Genomic DNA, 27240 nt, shown 5'->3' with positions numbered 1-27240 from the left:
TGGCAAGGGATATCTGGCGTGATTCTGTAACCAGTGCCAATGACATGTGCGCTGGTTACAGAATCGGGGGGTAAAGCGTCTTTGTACAGACAGACACGATTTTGTATAGCAGGCATGTCCAAAAGGTAGATCGTGATCTACCTGTAGATTACGGAGGGGTAAGATAGATCGCCAGCCCCACTTGGCTCCTTCTCTCCAGCAGCTCGCCCCATTGCTAGGAGAAAGATCATGCCGGCAGGTCATCTACTGAGGGCTTGCTGCCGCTGCTGATTTTTTGTCTTTTTTCCCTGCCTGTGGGAATCTTGCCTGTGGGTGTACTGGGGGCGCTTGTTGTTTTCGTGCCAATAGTTTGTGAGTACCCCAGGGGCCGCTGCCAACGACCCACAATGACATGCCATAGGCCTGGCTTCATACTTGGTCTCGTGCTTCTCAGAATCTTTTATTCCTGTCCCCACCCCAACACCCCTTATAAGTGTGTTATATACCGGGCGATATCCATTCGCCCGGGCTTTATCTGAATACACTTACTGTATTAGTTGCTTCATGTGCTGTTTGTTGGTCGCTTTATAGTTTGCTTTCATTAAACGTTTTCGGGCAGACACAACAAAGTGTCAAGAATTTGGTGATTTTGGCGGGCTTTTCCAATTTTGTTTTAACTTGCCTATGCCTTGCCTTCAAATTGTTCAAACCACTGTGTGCAGAATTTATTAAATCGCATGTGGTGGTATTTGATTTTATTTGGTTTGCTAGACAGGTGTTTGAGTTTTTTTGATGATTGTTTGGTGGTATTTGATTATTGGTGCCAGTATGATGAATTCTTATTTTTACTTTTAGAACGGCATATGTGGTTTTGGCATCTCCAGTCCTTGTATTGCACATCATCCAGAGGTCTTCAGTTCCTGTTGATCTTTAATAAATTTGGGGCAGTGACAGTTTTGGACCAAATTCAGCTAGTGTTTATACTAACTTAGCAGATTTGGCATTCTTACATCTAGCCACCCCTGTATAACGAAGATGAGTGTTCCAAAGAAGAGCAAAACCTACCGCTTTCATCATGAATGAAAAATGGACTACTTTTTCATCATGGTGAAAGACAAATGTTGGTGTCTAATTTGTAATGCCCCAGTATCCTTGCCCAAAAAGGGTAATCTGGAACGTCATTATAAGGCTCTGTATAGCAATAAGTTTGATGCTGATTTTCCACCCAAAAGTGAAATTCGTAAACTGAAGTTAAAAAAAAAAGCTCAAAAAACTTTAATCGATATTGGCTACTCAGCAACAGTTGATGGTGAAGCCAAGGTCACATTCAGTCAATGCAACCACAGCATCCTTCAAGATCAGCAACCTGATCGCAAAGAAATGCAAACCTTTCACTGAAGGGGAATTTGTAAAAGATTGTTTTCTTGAAACAGCTGACAATCTTTTTGTATGATTTAAAAAAAGAAAGAGATCATAGCTGTTATTCAAGATGTACAATTATCAAGAAACACTGTCATGCGGCGAACAGAAAAGATGTGTGAAGACACAACTGAACAATTGTTGGAGGATGTTTCAAATTATGTTGCTTTCTCACTCCAACTGGATGAATCTATAGACATAAGAGACATAGTCCAGTTACTAGTCTTTATTGTAGCAAAGCATTAGCATCATATCTATGGTATTTGAATGTTCCGATGTGTGCTTATTAGATTTTTCGTCAGTATTATGCTGATGTTGTATTTATCTCTCTCAAATGAATTTCAGTGCTGTTAAGTACATTTTTGAAACTGTTTCACGGTAGTCCTATTAGGTTTCAATTAGCTAATTTTGAGTTACCTCATTCACTGCATTTATGCTTACATTTGGTCTTTTTATTTCTGTTATGCTGTTAACAAAATTGTAACTTTAATGTTGAATTGCATTTGCTGTATATCGCCTTGGGCAAAACTTTTCATAAATCCCAATAAAGGAAGAAAAAGTATATTCATATTAAAGATAAGAAAAATAGTACCCTTTCTCCGGTCATGGCAAATGGAGCATTAAACCACTGCTCAAATGTGCTGCAGCTTTTGAAGATAGTGGGAAGCAGGAAGTTTAAGAGGGCCCACAGCTCAGGTAGTTTGTTTTGTAGTGGGGTTCCAGTCAGGAGGATTCGTCTCGGGGCAACATAATGAGTGTTCAAGACTTGAGTCAGCTTGCAGTGATGATTCTTCATCCTATGCCCTTCATCAACTATCATGTACTTCCATCGAATCTGTAAAATGAGAGAACATGACAGTTGGGTGAACTCTGACATTAATTAATTTTATAAAATTATAGCTCATTTACACCTAGGCAGTTTCCAAAAATATTTAGAAATGCACACTTCAGGCACAAACAATTAAAGATGTAACAATGTACAAAACCCCAATGGTTCAGAATTGTGGTCTAGGTTTAAGAACATAAGAATATAGAACATAAGAGTTGCCTCCGCTGAGGCAGACCATAGGTCCATCTTGCTCAGTGGTCCGCACCCGCGGCGGCCCATCAGGCCTATTGCCTGAAACAGTGGTCCCTGACTAATTTTATAACTTACCTCTACCTCTATTCTTATCTGTACCCTTCTATCCCTTTGTCCTCCAAGTACCTATCCAAAGCTTCTTTGAAGCCCTGTAGCGTGCTCCTGCTTACTACATCCTCCGGCAGCGCATTCCATGTATCCACCACCCTCTGTGTGAAGAAGAACTTCCTGGCGTTTGATCTAAATCTCTCCCCTTTCAATTTCTCTGAGTGCCCCCTTGTACGTGTGGTTCCCCTTAATTTGAAAAGTCTGTCCCTGTCTATTTTTTTCTATACCCTTCATGATCTTGAAGGTTTCTATCATGTCTCCTCTAAGTCTCCGCTTTTCCAGGGAGAAAAGCTCCAACTTTTTCAGTCTGTCAGTATATGAGAGGTCCTCCATGCCCTTTATTAGTTTAGTTGCTCTTCTCTGGACTTTCTCAAGTACTGCCATGTCCTTCTTGAGGTGCGGTGACCAGTACTCCAGGTGCGGTCGCACCATTGCACGATACAGTGGCAGGATGACTTCCTTCGTCCTGGTCGTGATACCCTTTTTAATGATACCCAACATTTTGTTTGCTTTCCTTGAGGCATATTCAAATACTGCTGATTCTGGGATACTGAGGCAGAAGAATTCACAGCACACAGTTTCAGAGTTCTAGAAAATCAGGAATTAGTCAAAGCCAGGACAAATAGAGATTGTTTGTTTGAAAAATTTCTGACTTAACTGTATTTTTTATCTTGTAAGAAATATCCAAGTAAGATTCTTATTTATTGTATTCTTAGTTTTCTACTTATTTGGAACTGCCTTTGAGATAAATTAATTTTGATTCTGATTTTGAATTAATTGTAATTTGTATTTTTCTGAGAAACCATTTGACGATTAATGTAATTTGCTTTACGTCCAGCTTTTTCTTATTGTAAACCACCTCGAACTGAAGGTTTGGCGGTATATAAAAATAAATTATTATTATTACTTACCCTGGTAAGCTCTTTTCCTGTCGATAGGGGAGACATTCTAGACAAGTGGGTAGTATCCTAATGGCTGTGTGCCATACGCAGAAGGAATCCAATCTGGATTTTTTCCTCTGTGACCGAGGACCCGAAGGCAGAGTCCTGGCTCACCACTACATCAACTCTAATACTTGGCAAACATGTACAAAGAGGACCATATTGCTGCCTTGTAGATGTCCTCAAGGGAGACTGCACTAACCAGCCCACAAAGCAATAGTCCTAGAAGAATGCACCTTAAAGGAGACGGGAGACTGAGTCCCGACCAGAATATAAGCTGACGAAATAGCCTTACAGATCCATCTGGAAATGGTGGCCTTGGAAGTGGGAGCTCCTTGCTTAACAGAATGAGTCAGCACAAACAGAAGGTCACAGAGACGAAAGATGTGAGTGACCTCTAGGTAGGGAAGAAGCACCCTGTGCACATCAAGTTTCTTCAAAGGGTGATCTTGTGGCCTAGAACCAGTAGGCTGAAAAGCAGGCAAACGTACCTCCTGAGTAACACAGAAGCTGAAATCAACTTCGGCAGGTAAGAAGGAACTGTACGCAAGGAAGACCAGATACCAAGAATCGGTATAACAGCTCATGACAAGAGCTTGAAGTTCAGAAACATGGCTCATTGAAGTAACAGCAACCAGAAAGACAACCTGGAAAGTCAAGGCCAAGAGGGAAGCATCCCGAATAGGCTCAAAGGGAGCTATGGTAAAGTCAGACAGCACCCGGTTGAGGTCCCACAATGGGAACAGTGGTTTAATTGGTGATTTAATGTAAAGAGCCCTTTTCAGAAATCTGGCAATGGTAGACTGAGATGCTCAAGATTAACGAGAGCCCAGTTATTTGGACATGAAGGGATGCCACAGTGAGTCTTGTATCTAGACCAGCCTGAAGAAAGGCAAGAACCACCTAAATCAAAGTGAAATACAGCTCCGTCCATTCCTGGTCACACCAATGCTGAAAAGTCTGCCATGCCCCAGCATAGCCAGACACAGTAGTCAACTGCATTGGCTTGTGAAGCGTGGCAAGAACTACCTCCGAATAGCCTGTGTGCACTAAAACTTGCATGCAAAAACCATACCGAAAGAGCAAAACGACCCAGGTCCTCCATAGAGACTGGATCCCAAGCAAACTGAAGGCCGAAACCTCTGCGAAGACGCAGATCTGCATACCATGGCATGTCAGGCCAGTCTAGAGCCACCAGACTGACAAACAGAAGGTCACCAGAATGACACAGTATGTAAGGGTCACTATCTGCCAAATGACTCAGCCTATCATAGGCCAGGAAGGAAAGACATACAGGTGAATCCCCTGAGGCCACTGCGACACAAGAGCATCGAGATCTGTGCCATCAGGCTTGGATCTTTGACTGAAGAATTGCGGCATTGTCATGTCCCATGCCGTGGCTATGAAGACGAAGTAGGGCCAATCCCAGCGCTGCATAATGGCTTGGAATGCTGCCGAGGACAGCTCTCATTTGCAAGGATCCAAAGCCTGTCTGCTGAGGGAGTCGACTGGTAAATTGTCAACGCCTGCCACAGGTGCTGCAAAAATGCCTGCAGAGGACATACTGTCCATAGAAAGAGAAGGCGAGCCTCCTGAGCAAGAGAGGTTCTCTTGGCGCCTCCTCAGCAAGGGACATAGGCTACTGCCATTGCACTGTCGGATAAGATTCTGACCTCTTGGTCCTCCAGAAACTTCTGGAATCACACCAGCTCCAGCCTGTCAACTGACAATGTCCACTGGAAGAGATTCCAACCCCAATGGATGGGACAACTAGTACAGTAGGCTCCCTAGCCCCAAAAGTTGGCATCTGTCATCACGATGACCCAGGAGTCAATCCTCAGCGGTACGCCCCTGAAGAGCAACTGTGGGAGAAGCCACCAAGCCATGCTGGCCCGAGTCTCCAAAGTCCAGGGAAGAATGGATAGTAATGCAGTCATGTGCAGAGCCCAATGAGAGCATGCTGGAGAGGGCACCTTTGCACACTCACCCAAGGAACCACAACCAACGTGGATGCCAGGTACCTTAGGACCTGAAGACAGCCCCATGCCTATGGAGGAGGTTCCTACAAGAAGGAAGAAACTGCAAGAACACAGCTACCATCGCTTGCCTCTGTAAGATAGCCCACTGCCGCATCGAACAGAACACCCAGATATTCCACAGGCTACATGAGCATCAGACTGCTCTGTCCAGAGCTCACAAGTCAACCAAAGTCATCCAGAATGGGGATCACTGGATTCACTGTATAGAAACATAGAGTATGATGGCAGAAAAGGGCCGTCAGCCCAACAAGTCTGCCCACTCGAAGAACCCTCCCTCAACAAGAACCCTCCCTCTAAGAATTTCCCAGAGCGAACCCACTCCAAGAAACCTTCCTCAACAAGAACCCTCTTTTTAAGCATTTCCCCAGAGCGAACCTACATGTTTATCCCATCGTCCCTTGAAGTCGAGTGCGTTACTGGCCTCAACTACCTGACGTGGAAGAACATTCCATCGATCAACCACTTTTTCGGTGAAGAAGTATTTTCTGATGTCACCATGAAATCTCCCACCCTTGAGTTTGAGCGGATGCCCTCTGGTTGCCTTCGGCCCCGTAAGGAAGAAGATATCTTCCTCCACCTCAATATGGCCCGTAAGATATTTGAATGTCTCTATCGTGTCACTCCTTTCTCTGCGTTCTTTGAGAGAATATAACTGCAGCCTGCTTAGATGTTCTTCAAATGGGAGATCCTTAAGTCCTGAGACCATCTTGGTGGCTATACGCTGAACCGACTCCATTCTCTTCACATTCTTTTGATAATATGGCCTCCAAAACTGAACACAGTACTCCAGATGAGGTCTCACAATCGACCTGTACAACGGCATTATGACTTGAGGCTTACGGCTGATAAAACTTCTCCGGATGCAACCTAGCATTTGTCTAGCCTTGGCTGAAGCTTTCTCCACCTGATTGGCAGTTTTCATATCTTCACTAATGATTACACCCTCAGCCTATGAGGGAGTTCTTATCAGACAGTCATCCAAGTAAGAGTGTACTGGCAGACCCTTGTTCCATAAATAAGCTGCCACGACCTGCATCACCTTGATGAAAGTACAGAGAGCCAAAAACTGGCAATGAGTTTAAAAAAAATCCATAAACCCCATAAAACTGCAAGCATATGCAGTATGGATGGAAAAATCGGCATATGCACATACGTTTCTGTGAGATCCAGAGAGGTGAGAAACTCTCCCGGGGCCACCGCTGGAATGACAGATCACACTGTCACCATGCAAAAGCATGAAATCATGAGAGCCTTAGTTACGTGCTGGAGATCGAGAACAGGCCATCAACCGTTTGAGCCTAAGGCACAATGAAGTATATGAAGTAGCCACCAGAGCCCGAGAGATCGGGTGGCCCTGGTTCTATAGCTTGAATATCCAGCAAGTGTTGTACAGTGGCTTGCACCTTGAACGCTGTTAACAGGTCGACCTGTGGGAGAGTCCACAAACCAATCCACCGGAAGCCAGGCAAGACCAATGTGAAGCCTGACCAAAAAATGTCAAAGACCCACAGGTTGGACAAAAGGTGAGCTCAGGCCGGCAGGTGACAGAATCTGTCCCCTATCTATAGAGGGACATAATTCAGCTAGGCGTCATTGCCTCTTTGTGCACAAAACAGAAGGCAGATGGTTGGAGGTGCCTGCAGTCAAGAGTACCACTGTCGGGAGCTCTGGGAAAATCTCAGAGACGTGGCAGTCATATATGGACAGAATCGCCCGGAGCCACGAACAATTACAGCAACCAGAACCTCTAAAGAATCTGGGTCTTCTTTCAGGCAGGAACATAGGGGATGGTCCCACCACAGAATTCATGAGGTCATCCAGAACATAGGGTGATGGTCCACCACAGAATTCATGAGGTCATTCAGTCCCTTGCCAAACCAAAACCAATCCTTAAAGGAAAGTTTAGCCAAAAGGGTCTTGTAAGTGGAATGAGCAACTTATTGTCAGATCCAAAGCATCCAGCAAGCAAAATCAGAATATGCTGGCACCTTAGCCAGTACTCACATAAGAAACCAAAAGAAGGTGAGGAGGAAGCTCCACAGTCTCAGTCTACAAAGCGGCTCAGCTGAAACAGACAGGTTCGAGCGACAAAGGATGTCGCTGAAGCAGCCTTAATGCCTAAAGCAACTGCAGCAAAAGCTTCCAAAGGACAACATTCATCTGGTGGTCCTGCATATCTGTAAGCACTACATCACCTGCCCTGGGAAAAGAAGTGCTAGAAGTCACCTGCGCAACTCAAAAATCCAACCTAGGCTGAGCCAGAAGCTGCTGGCACTCCTGTGCCAGTGGATAAAAGCCAGACATTGTCCATACAATCTTAAGAGCTCCTTCCAGAGAAACATACTGCTCTGAGATTAAGAAGGTCATAACAGGGTGCCAGGGAAAGGTGGAAGACTGAGAGCACACTCCACAAAGCCAGGAGGAAAAAGTGGACAGAGCCGGCTAAGAGACCAAATTCAACTCCTGCAGAGACAGACACAAGATTCAGCAAAACCTGCTCCCAGGGACTCAGACGAGTCAGAACACAATCCCTGACCTCCTGTATTCTAAAGCACTGTGCTGGAGCCTAAAGGGCCAGCGAGTTAGTCATCATCCGAAGGATCACCCAGAACAGAATCAGGTAGTGCTGAAACAGCGACGGATTGACAAGAAACATGCTCATAGAAGCAACGCAGACACGTAGTGGGACTGTGGAACCATCAAATAAGCAGCTCTGCCAGGCTAGCTGAGCATATATACACCTGCTGAACGAGGGTAGAGGCTAAACCTTGCACTGCCGCCACTCCCGGCTGTGCCACGTGACATGTGGCACAAAAATGCTCCAAAAGCGTAATCCTGGCAAAAGCCCACATTAGGAGAGTCCAAGGACTCCATCCCAACAAGTTTGGAGGCAAAAATTGCAGTTTTGGAGAAGCAGGGCGCTTTTGAGAAAAAAAATGCTAAAAATCCAAGATGCCGCCGCTAAGAAACTTGCACCAAAATCATGATATTTTTCATAGATAGCAAACATTAAAAAACTGTGATTTTAGGAATTTTCAGGGGGGGCATGCAGAAACCTTCAAAACTGAAATTCAGATGACACTCTCCCCCTCCCCCCATTCACCTCACAGGCTGTGACCGCCTTTACTCACTGTGACCTGTGCTGAAATGCTGGAAATGTGCTGCAGCATGACACAACTCTCTTACAGTAGCTGGAATCAAAGAACCACTACCTCATGCTTGGAATGCCTTCATGATACTGATCTTCAGGCTGCCAATCAGACTCCATACCTGACTGCACCTCTACCCCTGTAGATTGATGGATGAGCTCAGGAACAGGCAGAGGTGCAGAATGCAATTAGTACCCTGCGAGACACTGTCAAATTTCCTAGGTATGTCCAACAGCCTGCGCTGAACTTTGTCTGGTAGTAGGAGAAACTGGGACGGCCCAACTCCTCAGAAACAGATGTAGGCTGGCTGACAGGTACCCACTCGGATTGGCCTGTCAGCTGCAGACCAAATTCTGTGTGCTCTCCATGCAGACAGAGCTGAATAAGCACTCTGAGCCCAAGAAATCCTGAAAAGATTCAAAAACCCCCACCAAATTAAATAATAAAAAAGGAGGTAGTAGAGCAAACACTCCTGCTGGCACACATGCAGAAGAGAGCTAGAGCAGAGCAGAGTAACAGAGAAAATCCAGATTGGATTCATTCGGCATATGGCACACAGCCATTGGGATACTACTCACTTGTCTAGAATGTCTCCCCTATTGCTCTAGAAATGGTCTTTTATTTGCCATAGAAAGTCAAGTGGGCTTGGAATGCCCTCAGCCTCTTCCAGAAATGTCATACCTTGCTTCCATTAAATCTCTTTGATAACACTTAAAAGAATAGCTCTACAAACCTCTAGATGGTAGCAAACAGTGAAAGATGGCTTCTAGCAGTGGACTCTTAACCACTCATGCATAGTAGATGGATGATGAAAAAAAGAGACCAAAAGAGAGAGTGCAAAATGTATTGTCATCTCTTAACTTATCACCCATTAGCATAGTGAAAATCAAAGCCTGACAGCTATGTAATAAGAAAGAGGACAGCAGATTTGGAAGAAAAATCAAGATGCTAATAAATAAAAATCAAGAGGAAGGAGATCAAAGAGAGAACGAAAAGAACAGAAATGGAAGGCAAAACAGAAAAAAAGAAGAGGAGTGTCATCTCTGAAGAGAGAAACCTTGGTGTGAGGATAAAAAAAATGAAAAGACTGAGGTGGTAAGAGAGAGGGAGGAACAGAAAGACAAATGAGAGCACACCTCACAAAGCCAGAAAAACCTGAGAGCGCACTCCACAAAGCCAGGAGGAAAAAGTAGACAGAGCCGGCTAAAAGACCACACTGAACTCCTGCAGAGATGCAGACATAAGATCCAGCAAAGCTGCTCCCAGGGACTCAGAAAAGCCAGAACACAATCCCTGAACTCCTGTGCCCTGAAGCACTGTGCTAAAGCACAGTAAGATTTTGCAGTTATAACACCTTTACTGCAAAAGTTAAAAGTTTAGGAAGTATATAAGTAAAAAAACTATGTGGTACATGCAGGGGCATAGCAAGCATCTGCAGTCTATTTCACGCACAGACCAAATATTTAGTCTAAGAGCCTGCTTTCCATGCCTTGGCAGACAGCACAGGTGCACCCATGCTATTTACTCAGGCCTAGTGCTGTTCAATTTTTACAAAAAACTGAAAGAGCAGGGGACAAACGCCCTTACTGATCATGCCTCTCCAAACCCATCCTGGGCATTTTGCTACCCCTCCTGCGACCTCTCTCAGGATTTGTCCAAGCCTTCCCTGATAGTCTAATAGCATCTGGAGTGGGGGTGGGGAGAAGGTTAACTACTACTGTGGTTCTTTCCCCCCCCCTTTTTTAAACTTTTGGACAGTTAGTAGCCAAGATTTCAAAGAATACAGAATGTAGAAGTACGTTTGATCTTCGATTTGAAAAAAATCGGATCACATTACATTTTATTATAGAGAGCTTTGTTGGCTCCCATTTGAAGCCTGAGAGCTGTTCAAATTGGGGACACTCTGCTACAAAGTTCTACATGGCCAGGCGCCTGAGTATGTATTAGAATTGTTTACCTTATTTAAAACGAATCATTCATTGCGTACTACATCTCTGTTTCCTCCCGGTTTGAGGGTGTAGACATAAAAAGTTCCAACAGTGCCTGCTCACTTACCAGGCAGCCAGTTGGGATAGGGAGTTACGCTCTCTATTTACAAGGTCTTACGCTTACATACATTTCAGAAAATTATTAAAATTGACTCTATTCGTAAGATTTTTAGAGAACTAAAAGGGTTCAATGATTAGTTTGTAGATCGCTGGGATTGTCCAGTTTCTTACTTCTTGTAAACCACTTTGATCCAAGAGGTTTTGCAGTCTAGAAATGTAATGTAAAGCTCAACTGCACTTAACACCACAGTTCTCTCTGCCCTGTCTCTGCCCCTTTACCTCCCATGATCTGCCCCACCCATATTTAGCAGAAAGTATGAGTTTTGTACTACACTAGCTGTTTTAACATACCAGCCATCACTATGGGTTTGTACTAATGGCTACTGCATGATGAAACTTGCACCAGCTGCTTAATACAGCTTAGTAAAAGGACCCTAGAAAGACATAAAGAGGTATATTCAAGTATCTCGAAAATAATTGGAAGTAACAAAATGTCAAAATGTTACTTGCCAAAGGCGGATTACACTCCAGAGATAAGCATTAAATCAAAAGGTAGAGAAAAAAGTCTCAATAATGTTTGTAAGGCAGCAATCAGAATTGATTTTAGGCTGCACACTCTAATCTCATTGGCAAAAAAACTCCACCGAACAATACACTTATCAACTAGAAGTACTATCCACATTGTGCACAAGGAGTGAAAAACTCACAAAATATATCAAAAAAGACTTTCAATGTAGCTTGCATATATGGCTTGATCTGAGTCCAGCGTCTGTTTTCTTCAAGTATACTCCTCTGTTACAACGATTCCAACGACTCAGAAAAGATTGTTATCACAGCACTGAGGCATAGACTCTTGATGGAGTAGACTCAGAAAAGATTGTTATCACAGCTGGTGGCACTGAGGCATAGACTCTTGATGGGAGTAGACTCAGAAAAGATTGTTATCACAGCTGGTGGCACTGAGGCATAGACTCTTGATGGAGTAGATTTGTGTGTGTGTATATGAAAGACTGTTTCCCAGAGTTCACGCTCTCTCCAAGATTCTCAGAGATCTCGGAGAGAACGTGAACTCGCAGGCCTTGAGCATGCGCAGATGCTCAAGGCCCAGCAAGAAGAGGAGGCCGATCTTCGGGCACCGGCACCAATGCACAGGACATGCCGGTGCCCAGATGACAGTAAGAAGCGGCGGGGGGGGGGGGTGGGGGGTGCCAAAACGCAGGGGAGAGGGTGCCGAAACGCAGGGGAGAGGGTGCCGGATATAAATATATATATAAGTTTCTGGGAAACAGTCTTTCATATACACACACACAAATCTACTTCATCAAGAGTCTATGCCTCAGTGCCACCAGCTGTGATTAGTCTTTTCTGAGTCGTTGGAATCGTTGTAACAGAGGAATAGGGGCGTTTCCCAGTTCATATGAAGAGTCTCTTTGAGAAGTTCTTTAAGAGGCTGATCATTATCTAAGCCCTCCATTCAGCACTGTAGGCAGAATCAGCTTCTAGTTCGAGTGGTAACTCTTTGGTGGACACTAGTGTGAAGACTTTTCCAAAAGGAGTGTTGTAAGCCTCTATTGTAGACCCAAAGAAGTCCTCAGATGAATCAGACTGTAAATCAGAAGAATATGAAGGCCTTGAAGAAATGTGGCGAAGATCGATGCTTACTTCAAGTCCAGTACCAGTCTGATGTAGTAGGAAGAAGTATGATATGAAACTGATTTTCTCTTCAAAGAACGAGAGAGGGCAATGTTTTCTCTTTGAAGCATGCTAGGAGAAACGATGCCCATTGGATTGTCGATGTGGCAAGAGGATCAATACATAGACATGGAACATTGACATCGCTCCAGAGAACCAACTGCGGTACCATAGGACCTGGTAGCCGTGTACTTAAGCTGATACTGGGGTAAGCAGTTTTCATGCATCACCCAAATTCCTTCATTACAGCACCCACAAGAAAAGCACTGGTACCTCTGGCTTATCTGCCGGTACCATCGGTGCTGTGGCTTAGAGAATGACACGGGGACTCATTTTCCCGTCCCGTCCCCTTGAGTTCTTTTCCTATCTCCCTGCCCCATTCCTGCAAGCTCTGCACAAGCCTCAAACACTTTAAAATCATAAAAGTTTGAGGCTTGTGCGGCTAAAGCAGAGTGTACAGGAATGGGGTAGGGACAGAGATAGCGTTGGGATGGGGCAGGGAAATTGAGTTCCTGTGGGGACAAATTTGTCCGTGTCATTCTCTACTATGGCTTGCCCCAAAGAGGGTGACCTCAATGAGGATGCATATGTCGAAGTTGAGGCAAGTTGGAAGGTGGTCGTCGCAGCTTGGTCAACATGAAGAGACTCGATGCAAAAGTGACCTGCGACGCCAGTAGGAAGCTGGTGGCCTCTGAACTTGGCTTACCAGCAGTGTTCCCGCTAAGCTGCGTTGGCCTGCGCTCGCGCACAAAATATTACATCGCAGCGCAAAGTTTCTCTTCACAGCGCACACACGCGTCGGTAAGGTAAGGGGACGCATTGGGGGGATTGCACTTCCCCACAATTGCCATGCTTCGGTTCCTCTTCTTCCTTCCTTCCTCCCCCCCCCCCCGCGGGACCCTGCGGCACCATCAACTCTTACTCCCTCTAATGTCGGCCCTGCAGCTCCAGACTTCCTCGCACCTTCTCCCCTCCCCCTTTGGATCGCTATTATTTTAAATGTTATAGCCGCGGAGCTGTATCCATCAGTGGAGATGTCTAACCTCGGCCTGCCCCGGAACTCTTACTGCAGCAGACGCCCGTCTAGGCAGGAACAGGAAGTCACTGTTGCAGTAAGAGTTCCGGGGCAGGCCGAGGTTAGACATCTCCACTGATGGATACAGCTCCGCGGCTATAACATTTAAAATAATAGCGATCCAAAGGGGGAGGGGAGAAGGTGCGAGGAAGTCTGGAGCTGCAGGGCCGACATTAGAGGGAGTAAGAGTTGATGGTGCCGCAGGGTCCCGCGGGGGGGGGGGGGGGAGGAAGGAAGGAAGAAGAGGAACCGAAGCATGGCAATTGTGGGGAAGTGCAGAGCTGCAGGGAAGAGTGTTGCGGTACCCAGCTGGAGGGAGAAGGAAGATGAGGGAGGGAATTAAAGGAGATGCCAGGGCTTGGAGCGTAGGAGGAAGGTATGCCAGTCTAAGGGAAAAGGAAGGGGGAGATGGGAGAGCATGGAGGGGGAGCGAAAGATGGAAGAAAAGGAAAGGAGAGAGATGCCAGAGAATCAGGGAAGGGGAGATACCAGACTATGAGGAGAGGTGTGGGAGAGGGAAGGCGAGGAGAGAGATGCCAGACCAATGGGGTGAAAGGAGAGATGGAAGGGGGAGGCATACAGTTTCTGGAAGGGGCATAGAAGGAGAGAAGATGCCATATAGGGGAAGAGAGACGGCAGACAGTGGATGGAAGGAAGAGAGTTACAAGAAGATGAGGAAAGGAGAAACCACAGAAGACAAAGGTAGAAAAAAATTTCTATTTATTTATTGCTTTAGGAGACATGTGTCACTGTTTCTGTGAAGCATTGTATGCAGAGTCCAGCTTCTTGCTGGTTCAATTTAACCTTTGTCTATGTATTTTTATTTTATCCCCCCTTTTACAAAACTGTGAAGCGTTTTTAGCACCAGCCTTGGTGGTAGCAGCTCTGATGCTCAGAATTTTATGAGCATCAGAGCTGTTACCTCCGTAGCTAAAATCCACACTACAGTTTTGTAAAAGAGGGAGGGGTTAGTTTGTGATTACATATTCCTTACTAGGCGAAGGTGTTTTCTGTGTTCTGTGTGTTCGAAAGACATGGTTTTCTGTTAGGATTGACGGTGTAGGATTGATCTGTGCTGGTCTGGCTTGTTTAGTTTTACAATGGGTGTATTGATGTACTGCTCACTGCAATATGTAAGATGCTGCCTTTTCCTAGGTACTCATGTGTGACGTGTGGTTTGTTACTAAAAATCATGTTTTTCTTACAGATGGGGGGGGGGTGCCAAAAAATGATGGGCCCCGGATGTTACATATGCTAGGTACGCCACTGTATGTAAAGATACCAGAAAGCTGGCGTAGCAAAAACTTCTAAGTTTTGAGTATTTAACCCTCCCACAATCTCACGGGCACTCGTTTCAAGTTTATTGAGATTTTGATTTAAACGCAATATCAAATATTTTCAATGCGTATAACAAAAATAAATTTGGGGAAATAAATAAAACCATTTGAACCAGTGTTCCCGCTAAGCTGCGCTGGCGTGCGCTGGCGCACAAAATATTACATCGCAGCGCACACGTTTCTCGTCACAGCGCACGATCGGAAGAGGCGTACGGCAGATGGCAGGGCGGCGAGAGGAGAATCGGGCGAGTTGGCTCATAACTTGCTGGCGCCCGATATTTTTGGCTCACGGTGAAAAAAGTTTGCTCACAACACCCGCCCGCTTAGAGGGAACACTGCTTACCAGTGGAGCGATGTCTTCCAACGCTGATGTTGATTGTCTTCGATGCAAAGTCTGCCTGATGCCCATGCCAGCCCCAAACAATCTTTCCTGTTGAAGTTTCCTGCAGATTATCAAGCATTTCTGTAGTGTAGTACACTGGGCACAAGTTCCATCTGCTGCTCTGGACTAAGAGACTGGAAGCACCAACTGTCAGAAAAGAGATTGGTTTTGGGCAAATGCAGCACTTTTTTTTTGAGCCCATTAACGGCCTGAAAAGGTCAAAAAGACCGCATTGGCCAAATCGATGGCTGAGGAAAATTAAAAGCCTTGGCGGTCAAAGCTCCCGAGGGAATAAAAAGGAAAAAAAAAAAAAATCTCTCTTTCACTTTTCTTTTTTAAAAATAAGGAAACTTAAAAATAAGTTATGAATAAAAGAAAAAAGCGCATAAGCGGGAAAGCAAATGGCAAAAAACTGAACAAAGTTCAGAGACACGACTTCTTAGCTCCATGGAAAACTAAGAACTAAGGAGCCGGAAGCCTGCATCGGGCAGGAAGGCACTCGCACATGTGCAGTGTGGGCAGTTCGCAAACTTTCTTAAGTTCTTAAAGTGGAGATACACTTTTAAAGCTGTCCATACCAGGGCTCCATGGATGACGTCACCCACATGTGAGAATATGCTGCTTGCTTGTCCTGGGATAACATAATAGTATCACCATTGTCTGAGAAAACCCTATCTACTGTGCCTTTCGGAGAGTTCTCCAACATCTGTAGCGTCAAACAAAAGGCTCGCAGTTTGTCTGTTTCTTGACCGTTTCCTCTGAGGGTGACCAGCATCCCTGAACTGGATGACCCTTGTAATGACGATGACCCGCCACCCCCAGCCATACAGACTTGCAACTGTCATCAGGATCACCCCAGAAGACATACGACCTGGGGGGGTGAAGGTGGGTTGGACCACCCTGGGCACCATCTTTCATGGGGCGCCAGCCCTTCTTCTCTATAACCCCCTCCCACGTACCTCTTGAAATGTTTGCCGGCACGAGCAGTACCTTCCACCTGCTGCTTGTGCCAGCCTTGGCTCCCTTCTGATGCCACTTCTGGTTGTGGGACCTGGACGTGATATCAGAAGGGAGCCGAGGTCAGTACAACGAGTAGGTGGAAAGAAGCTGCTCATGCTGGTGAACATTTCAAGACGTACACAGGGGCAAGGGGAGGCACTCAAGCAGCGAGGGGCACATGGCACAGTGGGGAAGAGCAGGGGGCACATGGAGCAGCGATGTCGGGTGCCACTGACCTGGGTGCCAACTTCCCAAGCTACATCACAGTCACCAATGCAAATTTTGACACACCTTCACCACCCAGGACAGTGGCATCTGAATTGAATCAGTCTGCAGGGACCAGGAAGGCATAATAGCTTCTGCCCAAGGGATAACTACTATGGTTGATGCCATCTACCCTAGCACCTGGAAATTGTGCCAATGTATAGGACCTGGCATCGCCTGGAGCTCTGGCGAGTGAGCTTCAGTTTGTGTGACTCTGAATCAAAACAGATTCCCAAGAACTCTATGAATTGGGCCAGCTCCAGATAGCTTTTCCAGAAATTGATAATCTAACTCTGTGAAATTTTATTGTTTGATGGAGAAAAAACAGTGGCATAAGTTGTACAGATGTTGCAGGATCAGTCTATTGGTGTTAGGTGACTTAAATTTACATCTTGAAGGCACTACTGATAGAGATGTCTCTGACTTTGTTCTTTTTCTTCAGTCATTAGGCTTCTCATTTTCACCTTTCACCTCAATTCATGAAAAAGGTCACTCATTGGATATTGTCAGCTTCTTTGATCATACCCCTCAACAGACTTTTATAGATCCTGTCCGTTGGCAACCAGTTCCTTGGACAGATCACTATCTTCGTGAGTTTTCACACCCTATTTTTATGTCGATACAATCTTTACTGAAGAAAACTGTTACCTTTAGAAAGAAAATCTGTCCAGAACTTTTCTGGCCCCAAGTTTTAACTTCCCTCCTTTGTTCCCCTAGGGAATACCCCATTGATGTAATTTGGCCTAAATGGAACTCTTTTACAGAATCCACCTATCATTCTTTAGCACCAGTCATTACTAAAACTATCACTGAAACTCGGAATGCACCTTGGTTTTTACCTTCCCATAGAGTTTTGAAACAAAATTGTAGAAAGTTAGAAAAGAAATGGAAAAAAATCTCGCTCTGATTTAGATAAATCAAATTGGAGATGTGCAATCAGATTTTATAATCTTGAACTTAGAAAAGAGAGAAAATCTTACTATGGCTGTAAAATAGCTAAGTCCAATAATCAAAGTGGTACCCTTTTTAAGCTCTGGCGTTCCTTGACCAATATTGTTTCTAAAACTGATCATCTCTCATCTCCTTCTGCTGAAACTTTAGCTTGTTTCTTTCAAGATAAAATCTCTCTTATTAGACAATCCTTTCCTACAAGCGAAATTGAATATTTCCCCATACATTTCAAATATTCTATAGAGGAAATAACAACTGATCGCTATTGGCATTCATTCACTCCAGTATCTGAACTTCAAGTTTCTAGACTGTGTGAAAGGATGAGAAAGTGTAAATGTTCATTGGACCCTTATCCATCTTACTTATCTAATATAATAAAACGCTAGGCCGCGCATGCGCACTTCCTATGTGTGCGCTGGTTTTCTGTGAGCTGTAGCGACACATAGGAAGTGCGCATGTGCGGCTTACAGTCTGTCCTGCTCCCTGAAAGACGCAGCGTTCGCCGCCTCTCCACTCTCTCTCTTCCTCCCCCCCCCCCCCGAGGCGGACTTCGACCGCCCTTCCGGGTTTTAAGTTGGGCACTGCTTCTCCTGCGGAGCGGCAGCCCAAGTCGGATGTTGGCTGCGGCGGCCCGAGTCAAATGTCGGCCAAGGCGACTGCTGGCCGCGGCATCCAAAGCCGGAAAACACATAAGTAGGGCATGCAGTTAAGAAGGAATGTATGGGGGGGAGGAAAATACTGCACAGGGAAGTGGGGTGGGAGGGAAATGCTGCAACACACGGAAATGGAGGGCAGAAAAGGGGTTGATGGACAGGGGAATAGGTGCTGATGAACAGGGAGGGGGGGGCAGAAAAATAAAGACAGGCATACAGGACAGGGGGAGCAGGAAGGAGGTGATGATGGACAGGGGGAGGTAAAACAAAGGGAGAAGGGCTTTTGCTGGATAAGGTGAGCAGTGATGGGGTGGTGGAGGACACAGGGGAGGTAAAAGGAAGGGAGAATGGACAGGGGGAGCAGGCAAGGGGTGGTAGTGGACAGCCAAGGAAAAAAAAATAAAAAAAACTGACAGAAATACAGAAAGCGACTAAGGAGAGAGAGAGAAAAAAAACAAAAAACAGACACACACATATATATTCTAGCACCCGTTAATGTAACGGGCTATAAGACTAGTTTCTTAATATTTCTCCTCAAGCTATAATGTGGTTAACTGCTTTATTGAATTTCTCTTTAGAAAATGACTACTTTTCACATTCTATGGAACAAATAACACTTACTCCTCTTCTAAAAAAGTAGATCTAGACCCTACAATTCCTTCTCATAATCGCCCAATTGCTAATATACCTTTATTGACAAAAATGTTAGAATCAATTGTAGCTGGTCAACTTACCGACTATTTAGAGAAATTCTCCTTACTTCAGCTATTTCAACATGGGTATCGTTCCAATTTTAGCACCAAAACTCTATTGATTTCTCTTCTCTCAAAAATCCAACAAATTCGTCTTCAAAATAAATGTTCTATTCTACTTCCGTTTGACCTATCTGCAGTGTTTGATGTAGTTCACCATGATATTCTCCTTCAGTTACTTTCAGATATAGGTCTTCATTAGGTAGTTTTGGATTGGTTCTCTAAATTTCTTTTGTATCATTCTTATTCAGTGAACTTTGAAGGTAATACTTCCGACTCTTGGCAGCCTCCTTGTGGAGTTCCTCAGGGTTCCCCACTTTCTCCAATTTTATTCAATCTTTATATGACCACCCTTAACATCTTTAAGATGTCAACTTGGGAAACCTTATTCACTTACGCGGATGATATCTTCATACTTATAGAGATAGACCCGGACACTACTGATCTAGTATCTAAAGTAAATCTTTGTATCTCTAAACTTCAAGCCTGAGCCCAGTCTGTCCGGATGAAGCTTAACACAACTAAAACCAAATTACTATGGTTAGGCCCAAAATTGGACTGTCTTCCTCATTCTGTAGCTTTGGTTTCTGGATCCTCTTTACAAATTGAGTTTTCTGCTAAGATTTTGGGAGTCCTTTTTGACTCCTCTCTCTCTTTCAAGGAACAAATTAACTCTGTGATCAAGAAATGCTTTTTTAATTTGCGCATGTTGAGGAAGGTTAGACATCTCTCATCACTGTTACTTTTCTATTTTAGTACAATCAATTATATTATCTCATCTTGATCACTGCAATGTTATTTACCTCAGTATTACAAAAACTTGTCTCTACAGACTGCAACTGATTCAGAATACTGCTGCAAAATTGATCTTTGGGAAACGTAAATTCGATCATGTGACTCCGTTGCTTCAGAGTCTTCATTGGCTCCCGGTTTATTTCAGAGTTCAGTTTAAATGTGCTTGTGTTGCTTTTAAAATCCTATATGGTATCTTTACTCCTCCTCTTATTCCTTTATCTTGGAATCTTTATAGATTCTCTTTTGCAAGAGGCAATCAGCAATTTAAACTATCTCTTCCTTCCAGAAAAGAGATTAAAGGAGTCAAGATTTTTAGTCAATCTTTGATTTTTAAGTTTTCTCAACTTTGGAATGATCTTCTGTTTCTTTTAAGGAGTTCTGGTTCACTTCAATTCTTTAGCAAATAAAGTGGTCTTTAAAACTTTACGAAACACTTTGAAAATTAATTTCCCTGAAATTTAGCCTTCATCTCTTATTGTTTTTATCTAAGTTAACTATTGTAAACCGAGTCGAGCTTTCTACAAATGATGCTGGGTCTGTTATTGAGAAAGACATGGGGGAAGCCACTGCTTGCCCTGTATCAGTAGCATGGAATATTGCTACTCCTTGGATTTTGGCCAGGTACTAGTGACCTGGATTGGCCACCGTGAGAACAGGCTACTGGGCTTGATGGACCATTGGTCTGACCCAGTAAGGCTATTCTTATGTTCTTATATTCATGCAACACTGATTTGGACTGAATAGTTACTGTGATCAAAAAACAACTAAATGCATTATCATAGTATCATCTTTCTTCCAATATCTGCGATTCTATAGATCATGTGGCACTCATATATGTAAGTTTACAGCCTCTTCATTAAGCCTTCTTGGCAGTTCTTCCATTTTTGCAATTCAGAATCACCACAGTTTAGCCTACTACATTAGCCCATTAGTCTCTGCATTAGCCAAATTCCACTGCAAATTGCATTGTTCCCATTTCTTGTGCTTTTTCAGTTGGAAATTAGCAGTCACTACAGTTTTCTTAAATGAAAGTCTCTGAAAAGGTAAGCTTTTAAGTAAGAATAAAGGCATTCTATCTCCTCCTGTTTCAGTAATCTCCATGCCTTCAGAAAACACCAACAAAAATGTTAGGAATGAAAAAATTTACCTTTGCAAGAATGTGTTTATCCTTTATTATGTACTCATAAGTAGTTAAAAGGACATTAAATTTTCCACTTCGAAGTTGAGGAACGAGTGAGCGACGCATGGCTGGTGTTCCCTAAAAGAAATAATAAAATTATCGTACAGATCTCAAAATTTGAAATATGACAATTTTGTTTTAAATGATTACCCGCAGTGGCTCTATAACTAAGCAAAGTAAATTCATTTAAAACATATAGTAGAAAATATTTTTTTCACACAACACAAAATTAAGCTCTGGAATTGTTGCCAGAGGATGTAGTAAAAACAGTTAGTGTAGCTGTGTTCAAAAAAGGTTTAGACAAATTCCTGAAGGTGAATTCATAAATGTGAACTCCATAAACCATTAAGACAGATCTGAGGAAAGTTACTGCTTGTCTTTTGGGGGTCTGCAGTATGGAATCTTATTACTCTGGGGATCCTGCTAGTTGTTTATGATCTGGATTGTACACAGTTAAAAACAGGATTCTGGGCTAGGTGGATCTGTTGTCTGGACCAGTATGGCAATTCTTACAAAGGCTGTCACCTCTTGTGGGAAATTTTGAGGGACAGCAGAAAGAGATAAAGAGAGCCACCCCTTGCAGTTGAAGGAAGAAGAAGTGGCCATCTAGGGCTGGGAGAAGAGGGAGTCAGAAACTGTGCTCTGAATTCCCCAGCTCAAAATTAGGTCATAAAGTAAATTCTCATACAGCAAAATTCTGTTAAATAAGTTGCCATATGAGGGATTAGTGTACAGTTAAATTAGAAATCCTAATAAAAACATAAGAACTCATGTAGCTTGGCTGTGTCTGGAAGGTGAGGTATACTGCCTGAGTAGCCACCAGGTCCTAAGAAGGGCATAATCCATAATGGTACAGATGACTAACTGGATTTATGACTTGAAAGGCACCACGCTATCTAGAGAGATGCACTTGTCAAGCATTGGGCAAGTCAAATATCATTTAAATTATATTATAAAGTAAATCTTTAGTGTGAGCTATAATAATGCAAACAGGAGAAAATATTCCGCAAGGGAACTCCAATGCAGTCCATAAACCCGGTAACATCCAATAAGGAGAACTTTCCAGGGGTGTCATACCATCATAGGAATTCACAATGTGTGTGTTTAACAAATGTGTTTATTAGAATGTGAAAGTGAAAAAATAATCAAGATTTAATTTAATACAAATGCCCAAGTGCTTCCTCTCAAATCTGTCCACCGAAAACTGAAATTCAAAAAGAAAAGAGAGGGATTTAGTTTTGTAGAGATTTGTAGAGTTTTGCATTAATCGTTCATTCAGAGAAGACATTGTTAAATGGGGAATCTCGTTGATAACTATTCAAATACATTCAAATAAAATCCCCCAGACCTAATACATAAATGCATTTGTTAAACGCACACGTTGTAAATTCCTATGATGGTATGACACTATCCCCACTGGAAGGTTCTCCTTATTGGATGTTCCCAGGGTTGTGGAATGCATTGGAGTTCCCTCACATGATTTTTTTTTCTCCCGTTTTCATTATAGCTCACACTGAGGATTCACTTTATAATATAATTTAAATGATATTTCACTTGCCCTATGCTTGGCAGGTGCACCTCTCTAGATATTATGGTATTAAAAGTAAGATATATATAACTCAGTGGTCTCAAACTCAAACCCTTTACAGGGCCACATTTTGGATTTGTAGATACTTGGAGAGCCTCAGAAAAAATAGTTAATGTCTTATTAAAGAAATGACAATTTTGCACGAGGTAAACTCTTTATAGTTTATAAGTCTTTCCTTTTGGCTGTCTTAATAATAATGTAATTTATAGCTAAAGAGACATATGATCAAGAAACTTTTATTTTACTTTTGTGATTATGATAGATATACTGAGGGCCTCAAAATAGTATCTGGCGGGCCGCGAGTTTGAGATCACTGATATAACTGGATTTATGGACCGATATGGAAGATAACTGGAGGACTACTGGGTATTAACAAAGACAACCTTGAATGCTCAGAAACAAGAAAGAAACATAGAAACAGAAAAATGAAGGCAGATAAAAACCATATGGTCTACCTAGTCTGCCTATCCATGCATCTCCCTTAGAGATCCAATGCACAGTACTTGTCCCAAGCTTTCTTGGATTCAGATACATTTCTCATTTCTATTAACTCCACTAGGAGGCCTTCCCACGCATTCACCACCCTTGCCATAAAAGAGTACTTTTTGAGGTTAGTTCTGAGTCTATTCCCCTTTACTTTCATCCTACGCCCCCTCATTTCAGGGCTTCCTTTCAATTGAGACTCATCTCATGCACATTTATGCTATGTACAAGGGGCGTTCAATAACTTATCTACCTCATAGCTCCACACGGTACACCGTCAATCGCGTGCAGGACAATTGTGCCCTGACAATTCTGCTCCGACAACTGCACGCACCAATAAGTGCGCGCGTGAAGGGAGTGGAATTTTCGGGGCGCAATAGTTAGTGTAGGGGGGGTTTGCGGCAATGTTAAAATTGAGACTGCATTGGCATCCCCCGAACAAGAGCGCAATTCTAGTGTGTGTGTGTGTGTGTGGCAGTGTTCCCCCCAGAGCAGAAGAGCCGGGCTTCGGGAGGAGAGCACGACTTTTAAGTATACTGGGGTTCCCCCTCAGACCCCCCCCCTCAAAGGGAGCGCCAGCGGGAAGGCCAGAGAGCTGCGAGAGCGGTGGTGCACATTTGTCCTGCGCACAAATATCAAGGAGTGATTGTCGACACGCCAATGTCCAGTGCGCTTTTGATGGGTCACCGCTCCATACACTTCATCCACTTTTCCTGCAATGACTTAACCCCTTTGAAAAGAATTCTTCTGTTTGACCTTCAAACCAGGACATCACAATTTACTTGATGTCTTTATCACTTGAAAATTGCTGTTCATGGAGAGATTTCTTCAAAACTCAGAACAGGAAATAATCCGAGGGAGCCAGATCAAGACTGTAGGATAGATGGTTCAGCTGCTGAAACCTACATTCTTGGTGATCCAGAAATTTATCCAGAGAGGAAATTCCCTTTGTAAGAGACTGCAGGTAGAGCCACCATCTCATACTGCTCCTGGCTGCTGCTGTCCAAGGAAGCTTAGCTTGCAGAGGGTCCCTCAGAGGAAACCACCAAAATACCAACACATCCTAAAGTGGATGTATGTGCACTCTTGCCCAGGGCACAACCTCTATCGAGACCGCCATTGAGATATATACCCGCTTGTAAGATACCTATACCGGTCTGGAGAGCTGTTAAAGAAGCTTCTGTTTGTGTACTTCTGGAAGAAAGACATAGCCTTTCACAATGTTGAATAAGATCCTTAGATATTCAAGGGACTGAGACAGGACCAAGTGGCTCTTTCAAAAATTCACAATCCATCCCAGCATCTGTTAACACCTGCAACACTGCTGCTCTCTCCTTCCGCCGTGGATAAGGCTCTGATCAGTAATCATCCAAATACAGGTGCACTTGCCAGCCCACTCTCTGGAGATGAGCTGTGACCACCACCAAAATTTCAGTGAAGGTTTGGGGAGCCGTTGGTAGCCCAATGGGAAACACTGAAAATTGGTAGTGGTTTTCCAACACATGGAATTTCAGAAACTTTCTGTGCTCTGAGAAAATTGGAATGCAGAGGTAAGTTTCCATCAGATCCAGGAAGGCTAAGAACTCTCCTGGATCCATCACAGCAATTACATCTTGATCCTCTGGGCAAAAATCCTCATCCCAAGAGACCCTCAGGCGTTTAGATGAGAAAGGAGTAGAGGGAGGCAAAACCGCCATTGTGTAGGGCTGCACCGGGGAAGATGTCGAGGGCAACATCCGAAACCCCCGGAGTGGACACGGAACCTCCAGCACATAAGCTTTACAAAATGCTAACTTAAATTCAGGGGGAAAGACCCCCGGTGGCCCTAAGGAACTCCCTGCCCCAGAAGGGTACCCTGCCATACCTTGCCCCTGTAATTCCAGAAGAAGGGGAAGGTCACCTGAGGTAATTGAGATGAAAGAGGAGTTTCCCGCCTAAACTGGACCCGAAACCGTCCAAATCGGAGCTCCTGCGGCCTGCCACGTCTGAAAAGCCTTGGACTTTCCTGATGCTAAGGTCAAGGAACAGACCTTTTCTCCCTGACCATCGGCGGCTGGGGAGTCCTCCGTGTGGGTGTCAGGGGAAGCCCGGGCTTCCCGTGATCTGAAGCCGACTCGCAAGGTACCTGCAGCGGAGTGCCCTGGCCGATGGCATCCGATGTTGACGAGATTGCCCCACCGCTCCAGACTGCACAATGCTTGCACAGGCCGGCTGCGAGTACCTCGCATTGGAGCACAATAAGCACTTTTTCCCTTTAAAAGTGCTCATTGTGCTGAAAAGCTCCCTAGCTGCAAAGAAAAGTGCAAGTTAGTTGAGAAAACACAGAAAAAAGGCAGTTTTAAAGGGAAATAAGCCCTTTAGACTGGCACACCTCAGGATTTTTTTTTTTTTTTTTACAGAACAGACTCCACGGCTCTCAAAGCTGGAGGCTGACCAACCAGGGGGTCAGGCTGCCAGCTGAGGCACCTTTACAAAAATATGGGGAGGTTGAGGATGTTGGGAGGAGGGACCCAGCACGAGACCCTCTGGGTTTAACACCCCTGAGGTCGGATGGATCCCCAAACAGGACCCGTCCAAGCTCTATCCGGCACAAAAAGGGGACCTCAGGAGTCCAAAACAAAGTTCCAACAATACTAAGAGGGGAGCTGATCTAGTCTTATCACCTGCTACAGACTGGATTCTAGGGGGGATTCTAGCCTGATATACAAGTTTGTGCTCAGTCTGCACCTGCTGGTAGCAGTGAGGCATATAACTCATTCGTAAGGACTACACCAGTCTAGCATGTGATACAGAATACATTTTTGTTATGTTATGAGAGAAGGCCTTAGAGATATCAAAATGAGAAAAGGCTGTTAACAGATAAGAGGAAAACATCCTCTGAGAGCCTAACACATCTGGGCAATACTTGTGAAGGAGCTATTTGGGAAGTCTTATTCATAATTAAAAGCTTCTAGGCTTTTCTGAGCTCTGTAGGTGCAATCAGATAACATTACCGATTAGTGTAGATGATTTCTACTGCTTGACACAAAAAACAGAGGATATTGAAAGCTGTACTTAATGGCTCTCTGATGAACGGCAAATGAGTTAGTGTCCAAAAAGACCATATAGCAAGATTTTTTTTAAAATGACAATTTCTCAATTGAACTTAAATGATAGGAACTGGAACTAGAAAATAGGGAGAAGGGGCTGACTACATGATCTTCTCTTTGTAGGGACAGCTGGAATAAAGCCGATGTTAAAACTTATCTAGGTAACAGAAACCCCCCCACACAGGGCTAATCATTAGCATCAATTTTCTTACAAATCTTGCAACAGGATAATTCACATTTTTCTTCCACATTTCCCTCTAAAAACAATCATAGTTTATCACAGTAATCACTGTTTAGATCCAAAATACACATGACAACATTACAACAAAACAATCTGTACAAATGTGGAATGGAAGAAAAAAGATAAGATGCCAACTATAACTGCTCCCCTTGCATTAACACAGAGAAAATAAAGTAGAGCAAACCTTATATGCAATTTTCACCACAGAAGGAGCCCATTTGTCAAATTCATATTGCCAGTTGGATAACGTCCTAGAGAGAAAAACTGTTCAGTTAAATATTATTACATAATATATTACAAGAAATTAAACATTATATTTTACATTATTCATACTGAGGAAATAATAATGATGGGAGGGGATGGTGGTAATTTTATGTATTGTAAGATAAATTAGAAAGATTGTCAAGTGATGTGTTTAGTTGTATTGTTTTATTGATTGTGCACTTGATGTAAGATTGAAAATGAAAGAATTAAAAAAAAAAAAAAAAAAAAATTAAACATTAAAATATACTGCTTATTAAAGGAGATTCTGGCCAGCGAAGTAAATGCTCTGATGCTCATAGGAATTGACTAAGCATTGGAGCATTTACCTTACCAGCCCGCAGTATGAAGTTCTTCCACGGTTTAGAAAAGGAGCCCTATATTTGTAAGGTTTCTTAACTTGCCAGCCACCTACTCTTATTTACTTAAATTTATTAATGCTCATAATATCATATTTCAGTTCAACAAGTAAACATACAACACAGTCAGAGCTTTTCAGGCAAATCTCTTTTGAAAGATTTTTTTGCAGCTTTTTTCCTAAATTTGCTCCCATCTCTTCTTATGAACTCTAATGGAACTGAGCAAACAATAAATTTACAACCAACAAGGGTGATATAAAGAATATCAATGGATGACCATAAAATGCTGTTCTTTCTCTCACAAAAATAAAACAAAATTTCTCTAATTTTTAATTAAATAATTTATTTATTCAATTTTCTATACCGTTCTCCCAA

General features: G+C 43.5%; 1 protein-coding gene across 6 annotated transcripts in view; it reads right to left on the bottom strand.

The window, feature by feature from the left end:
• Positions 1-27240, bottom strand: part of SMARCA2 (SWI/SNF related, matrix associated, actin dependent regulator of chromatin, subfamily a, member 2) — a 604189-nt gene that overhangs the window by 320731 nt on the left and 256218 nt on the right. For all 6 annotated transcript variants that reach the window (XM_033925235.1, XM_033925226.1, XM_033925254.1 and 3 more), the window contains exons 17-19: positions 26430-26496; positions 20812-20922; positions 1991-2233 (exon numbers count right to left, since the gene is read on the bottom strand). In XM_033925235.1, coding sequence (XP_033781126.1) covers positions 1991-2233; positions 20812-20922; positions 26430-26496 — 421 coding nt within the window. The remainder of the gene's footprint in view (positions 1-1990; positions 2234-20811; positions 20923-26429; positions 26497-27240) is intronic.

This window comes from Geotrypetes seraphini, chromosome 1 (genome assembly GCF_902459505.1).
Source record: "Geotrypetes seraphini chromosome 1, aGeoSer1.1, whole genome shotgun sequence".
Classification (NCBI taxonomy): domain Eukaryota; kingdom Metazoa; phylum Chordata; class Amphibia; order Gymnophiona; family Dermophiidae; genus Geotrypetes; species Geotrypetes seraphini.
This window is presented reverse-complemented; position numbering and strand designations above follow the sequence as displayed.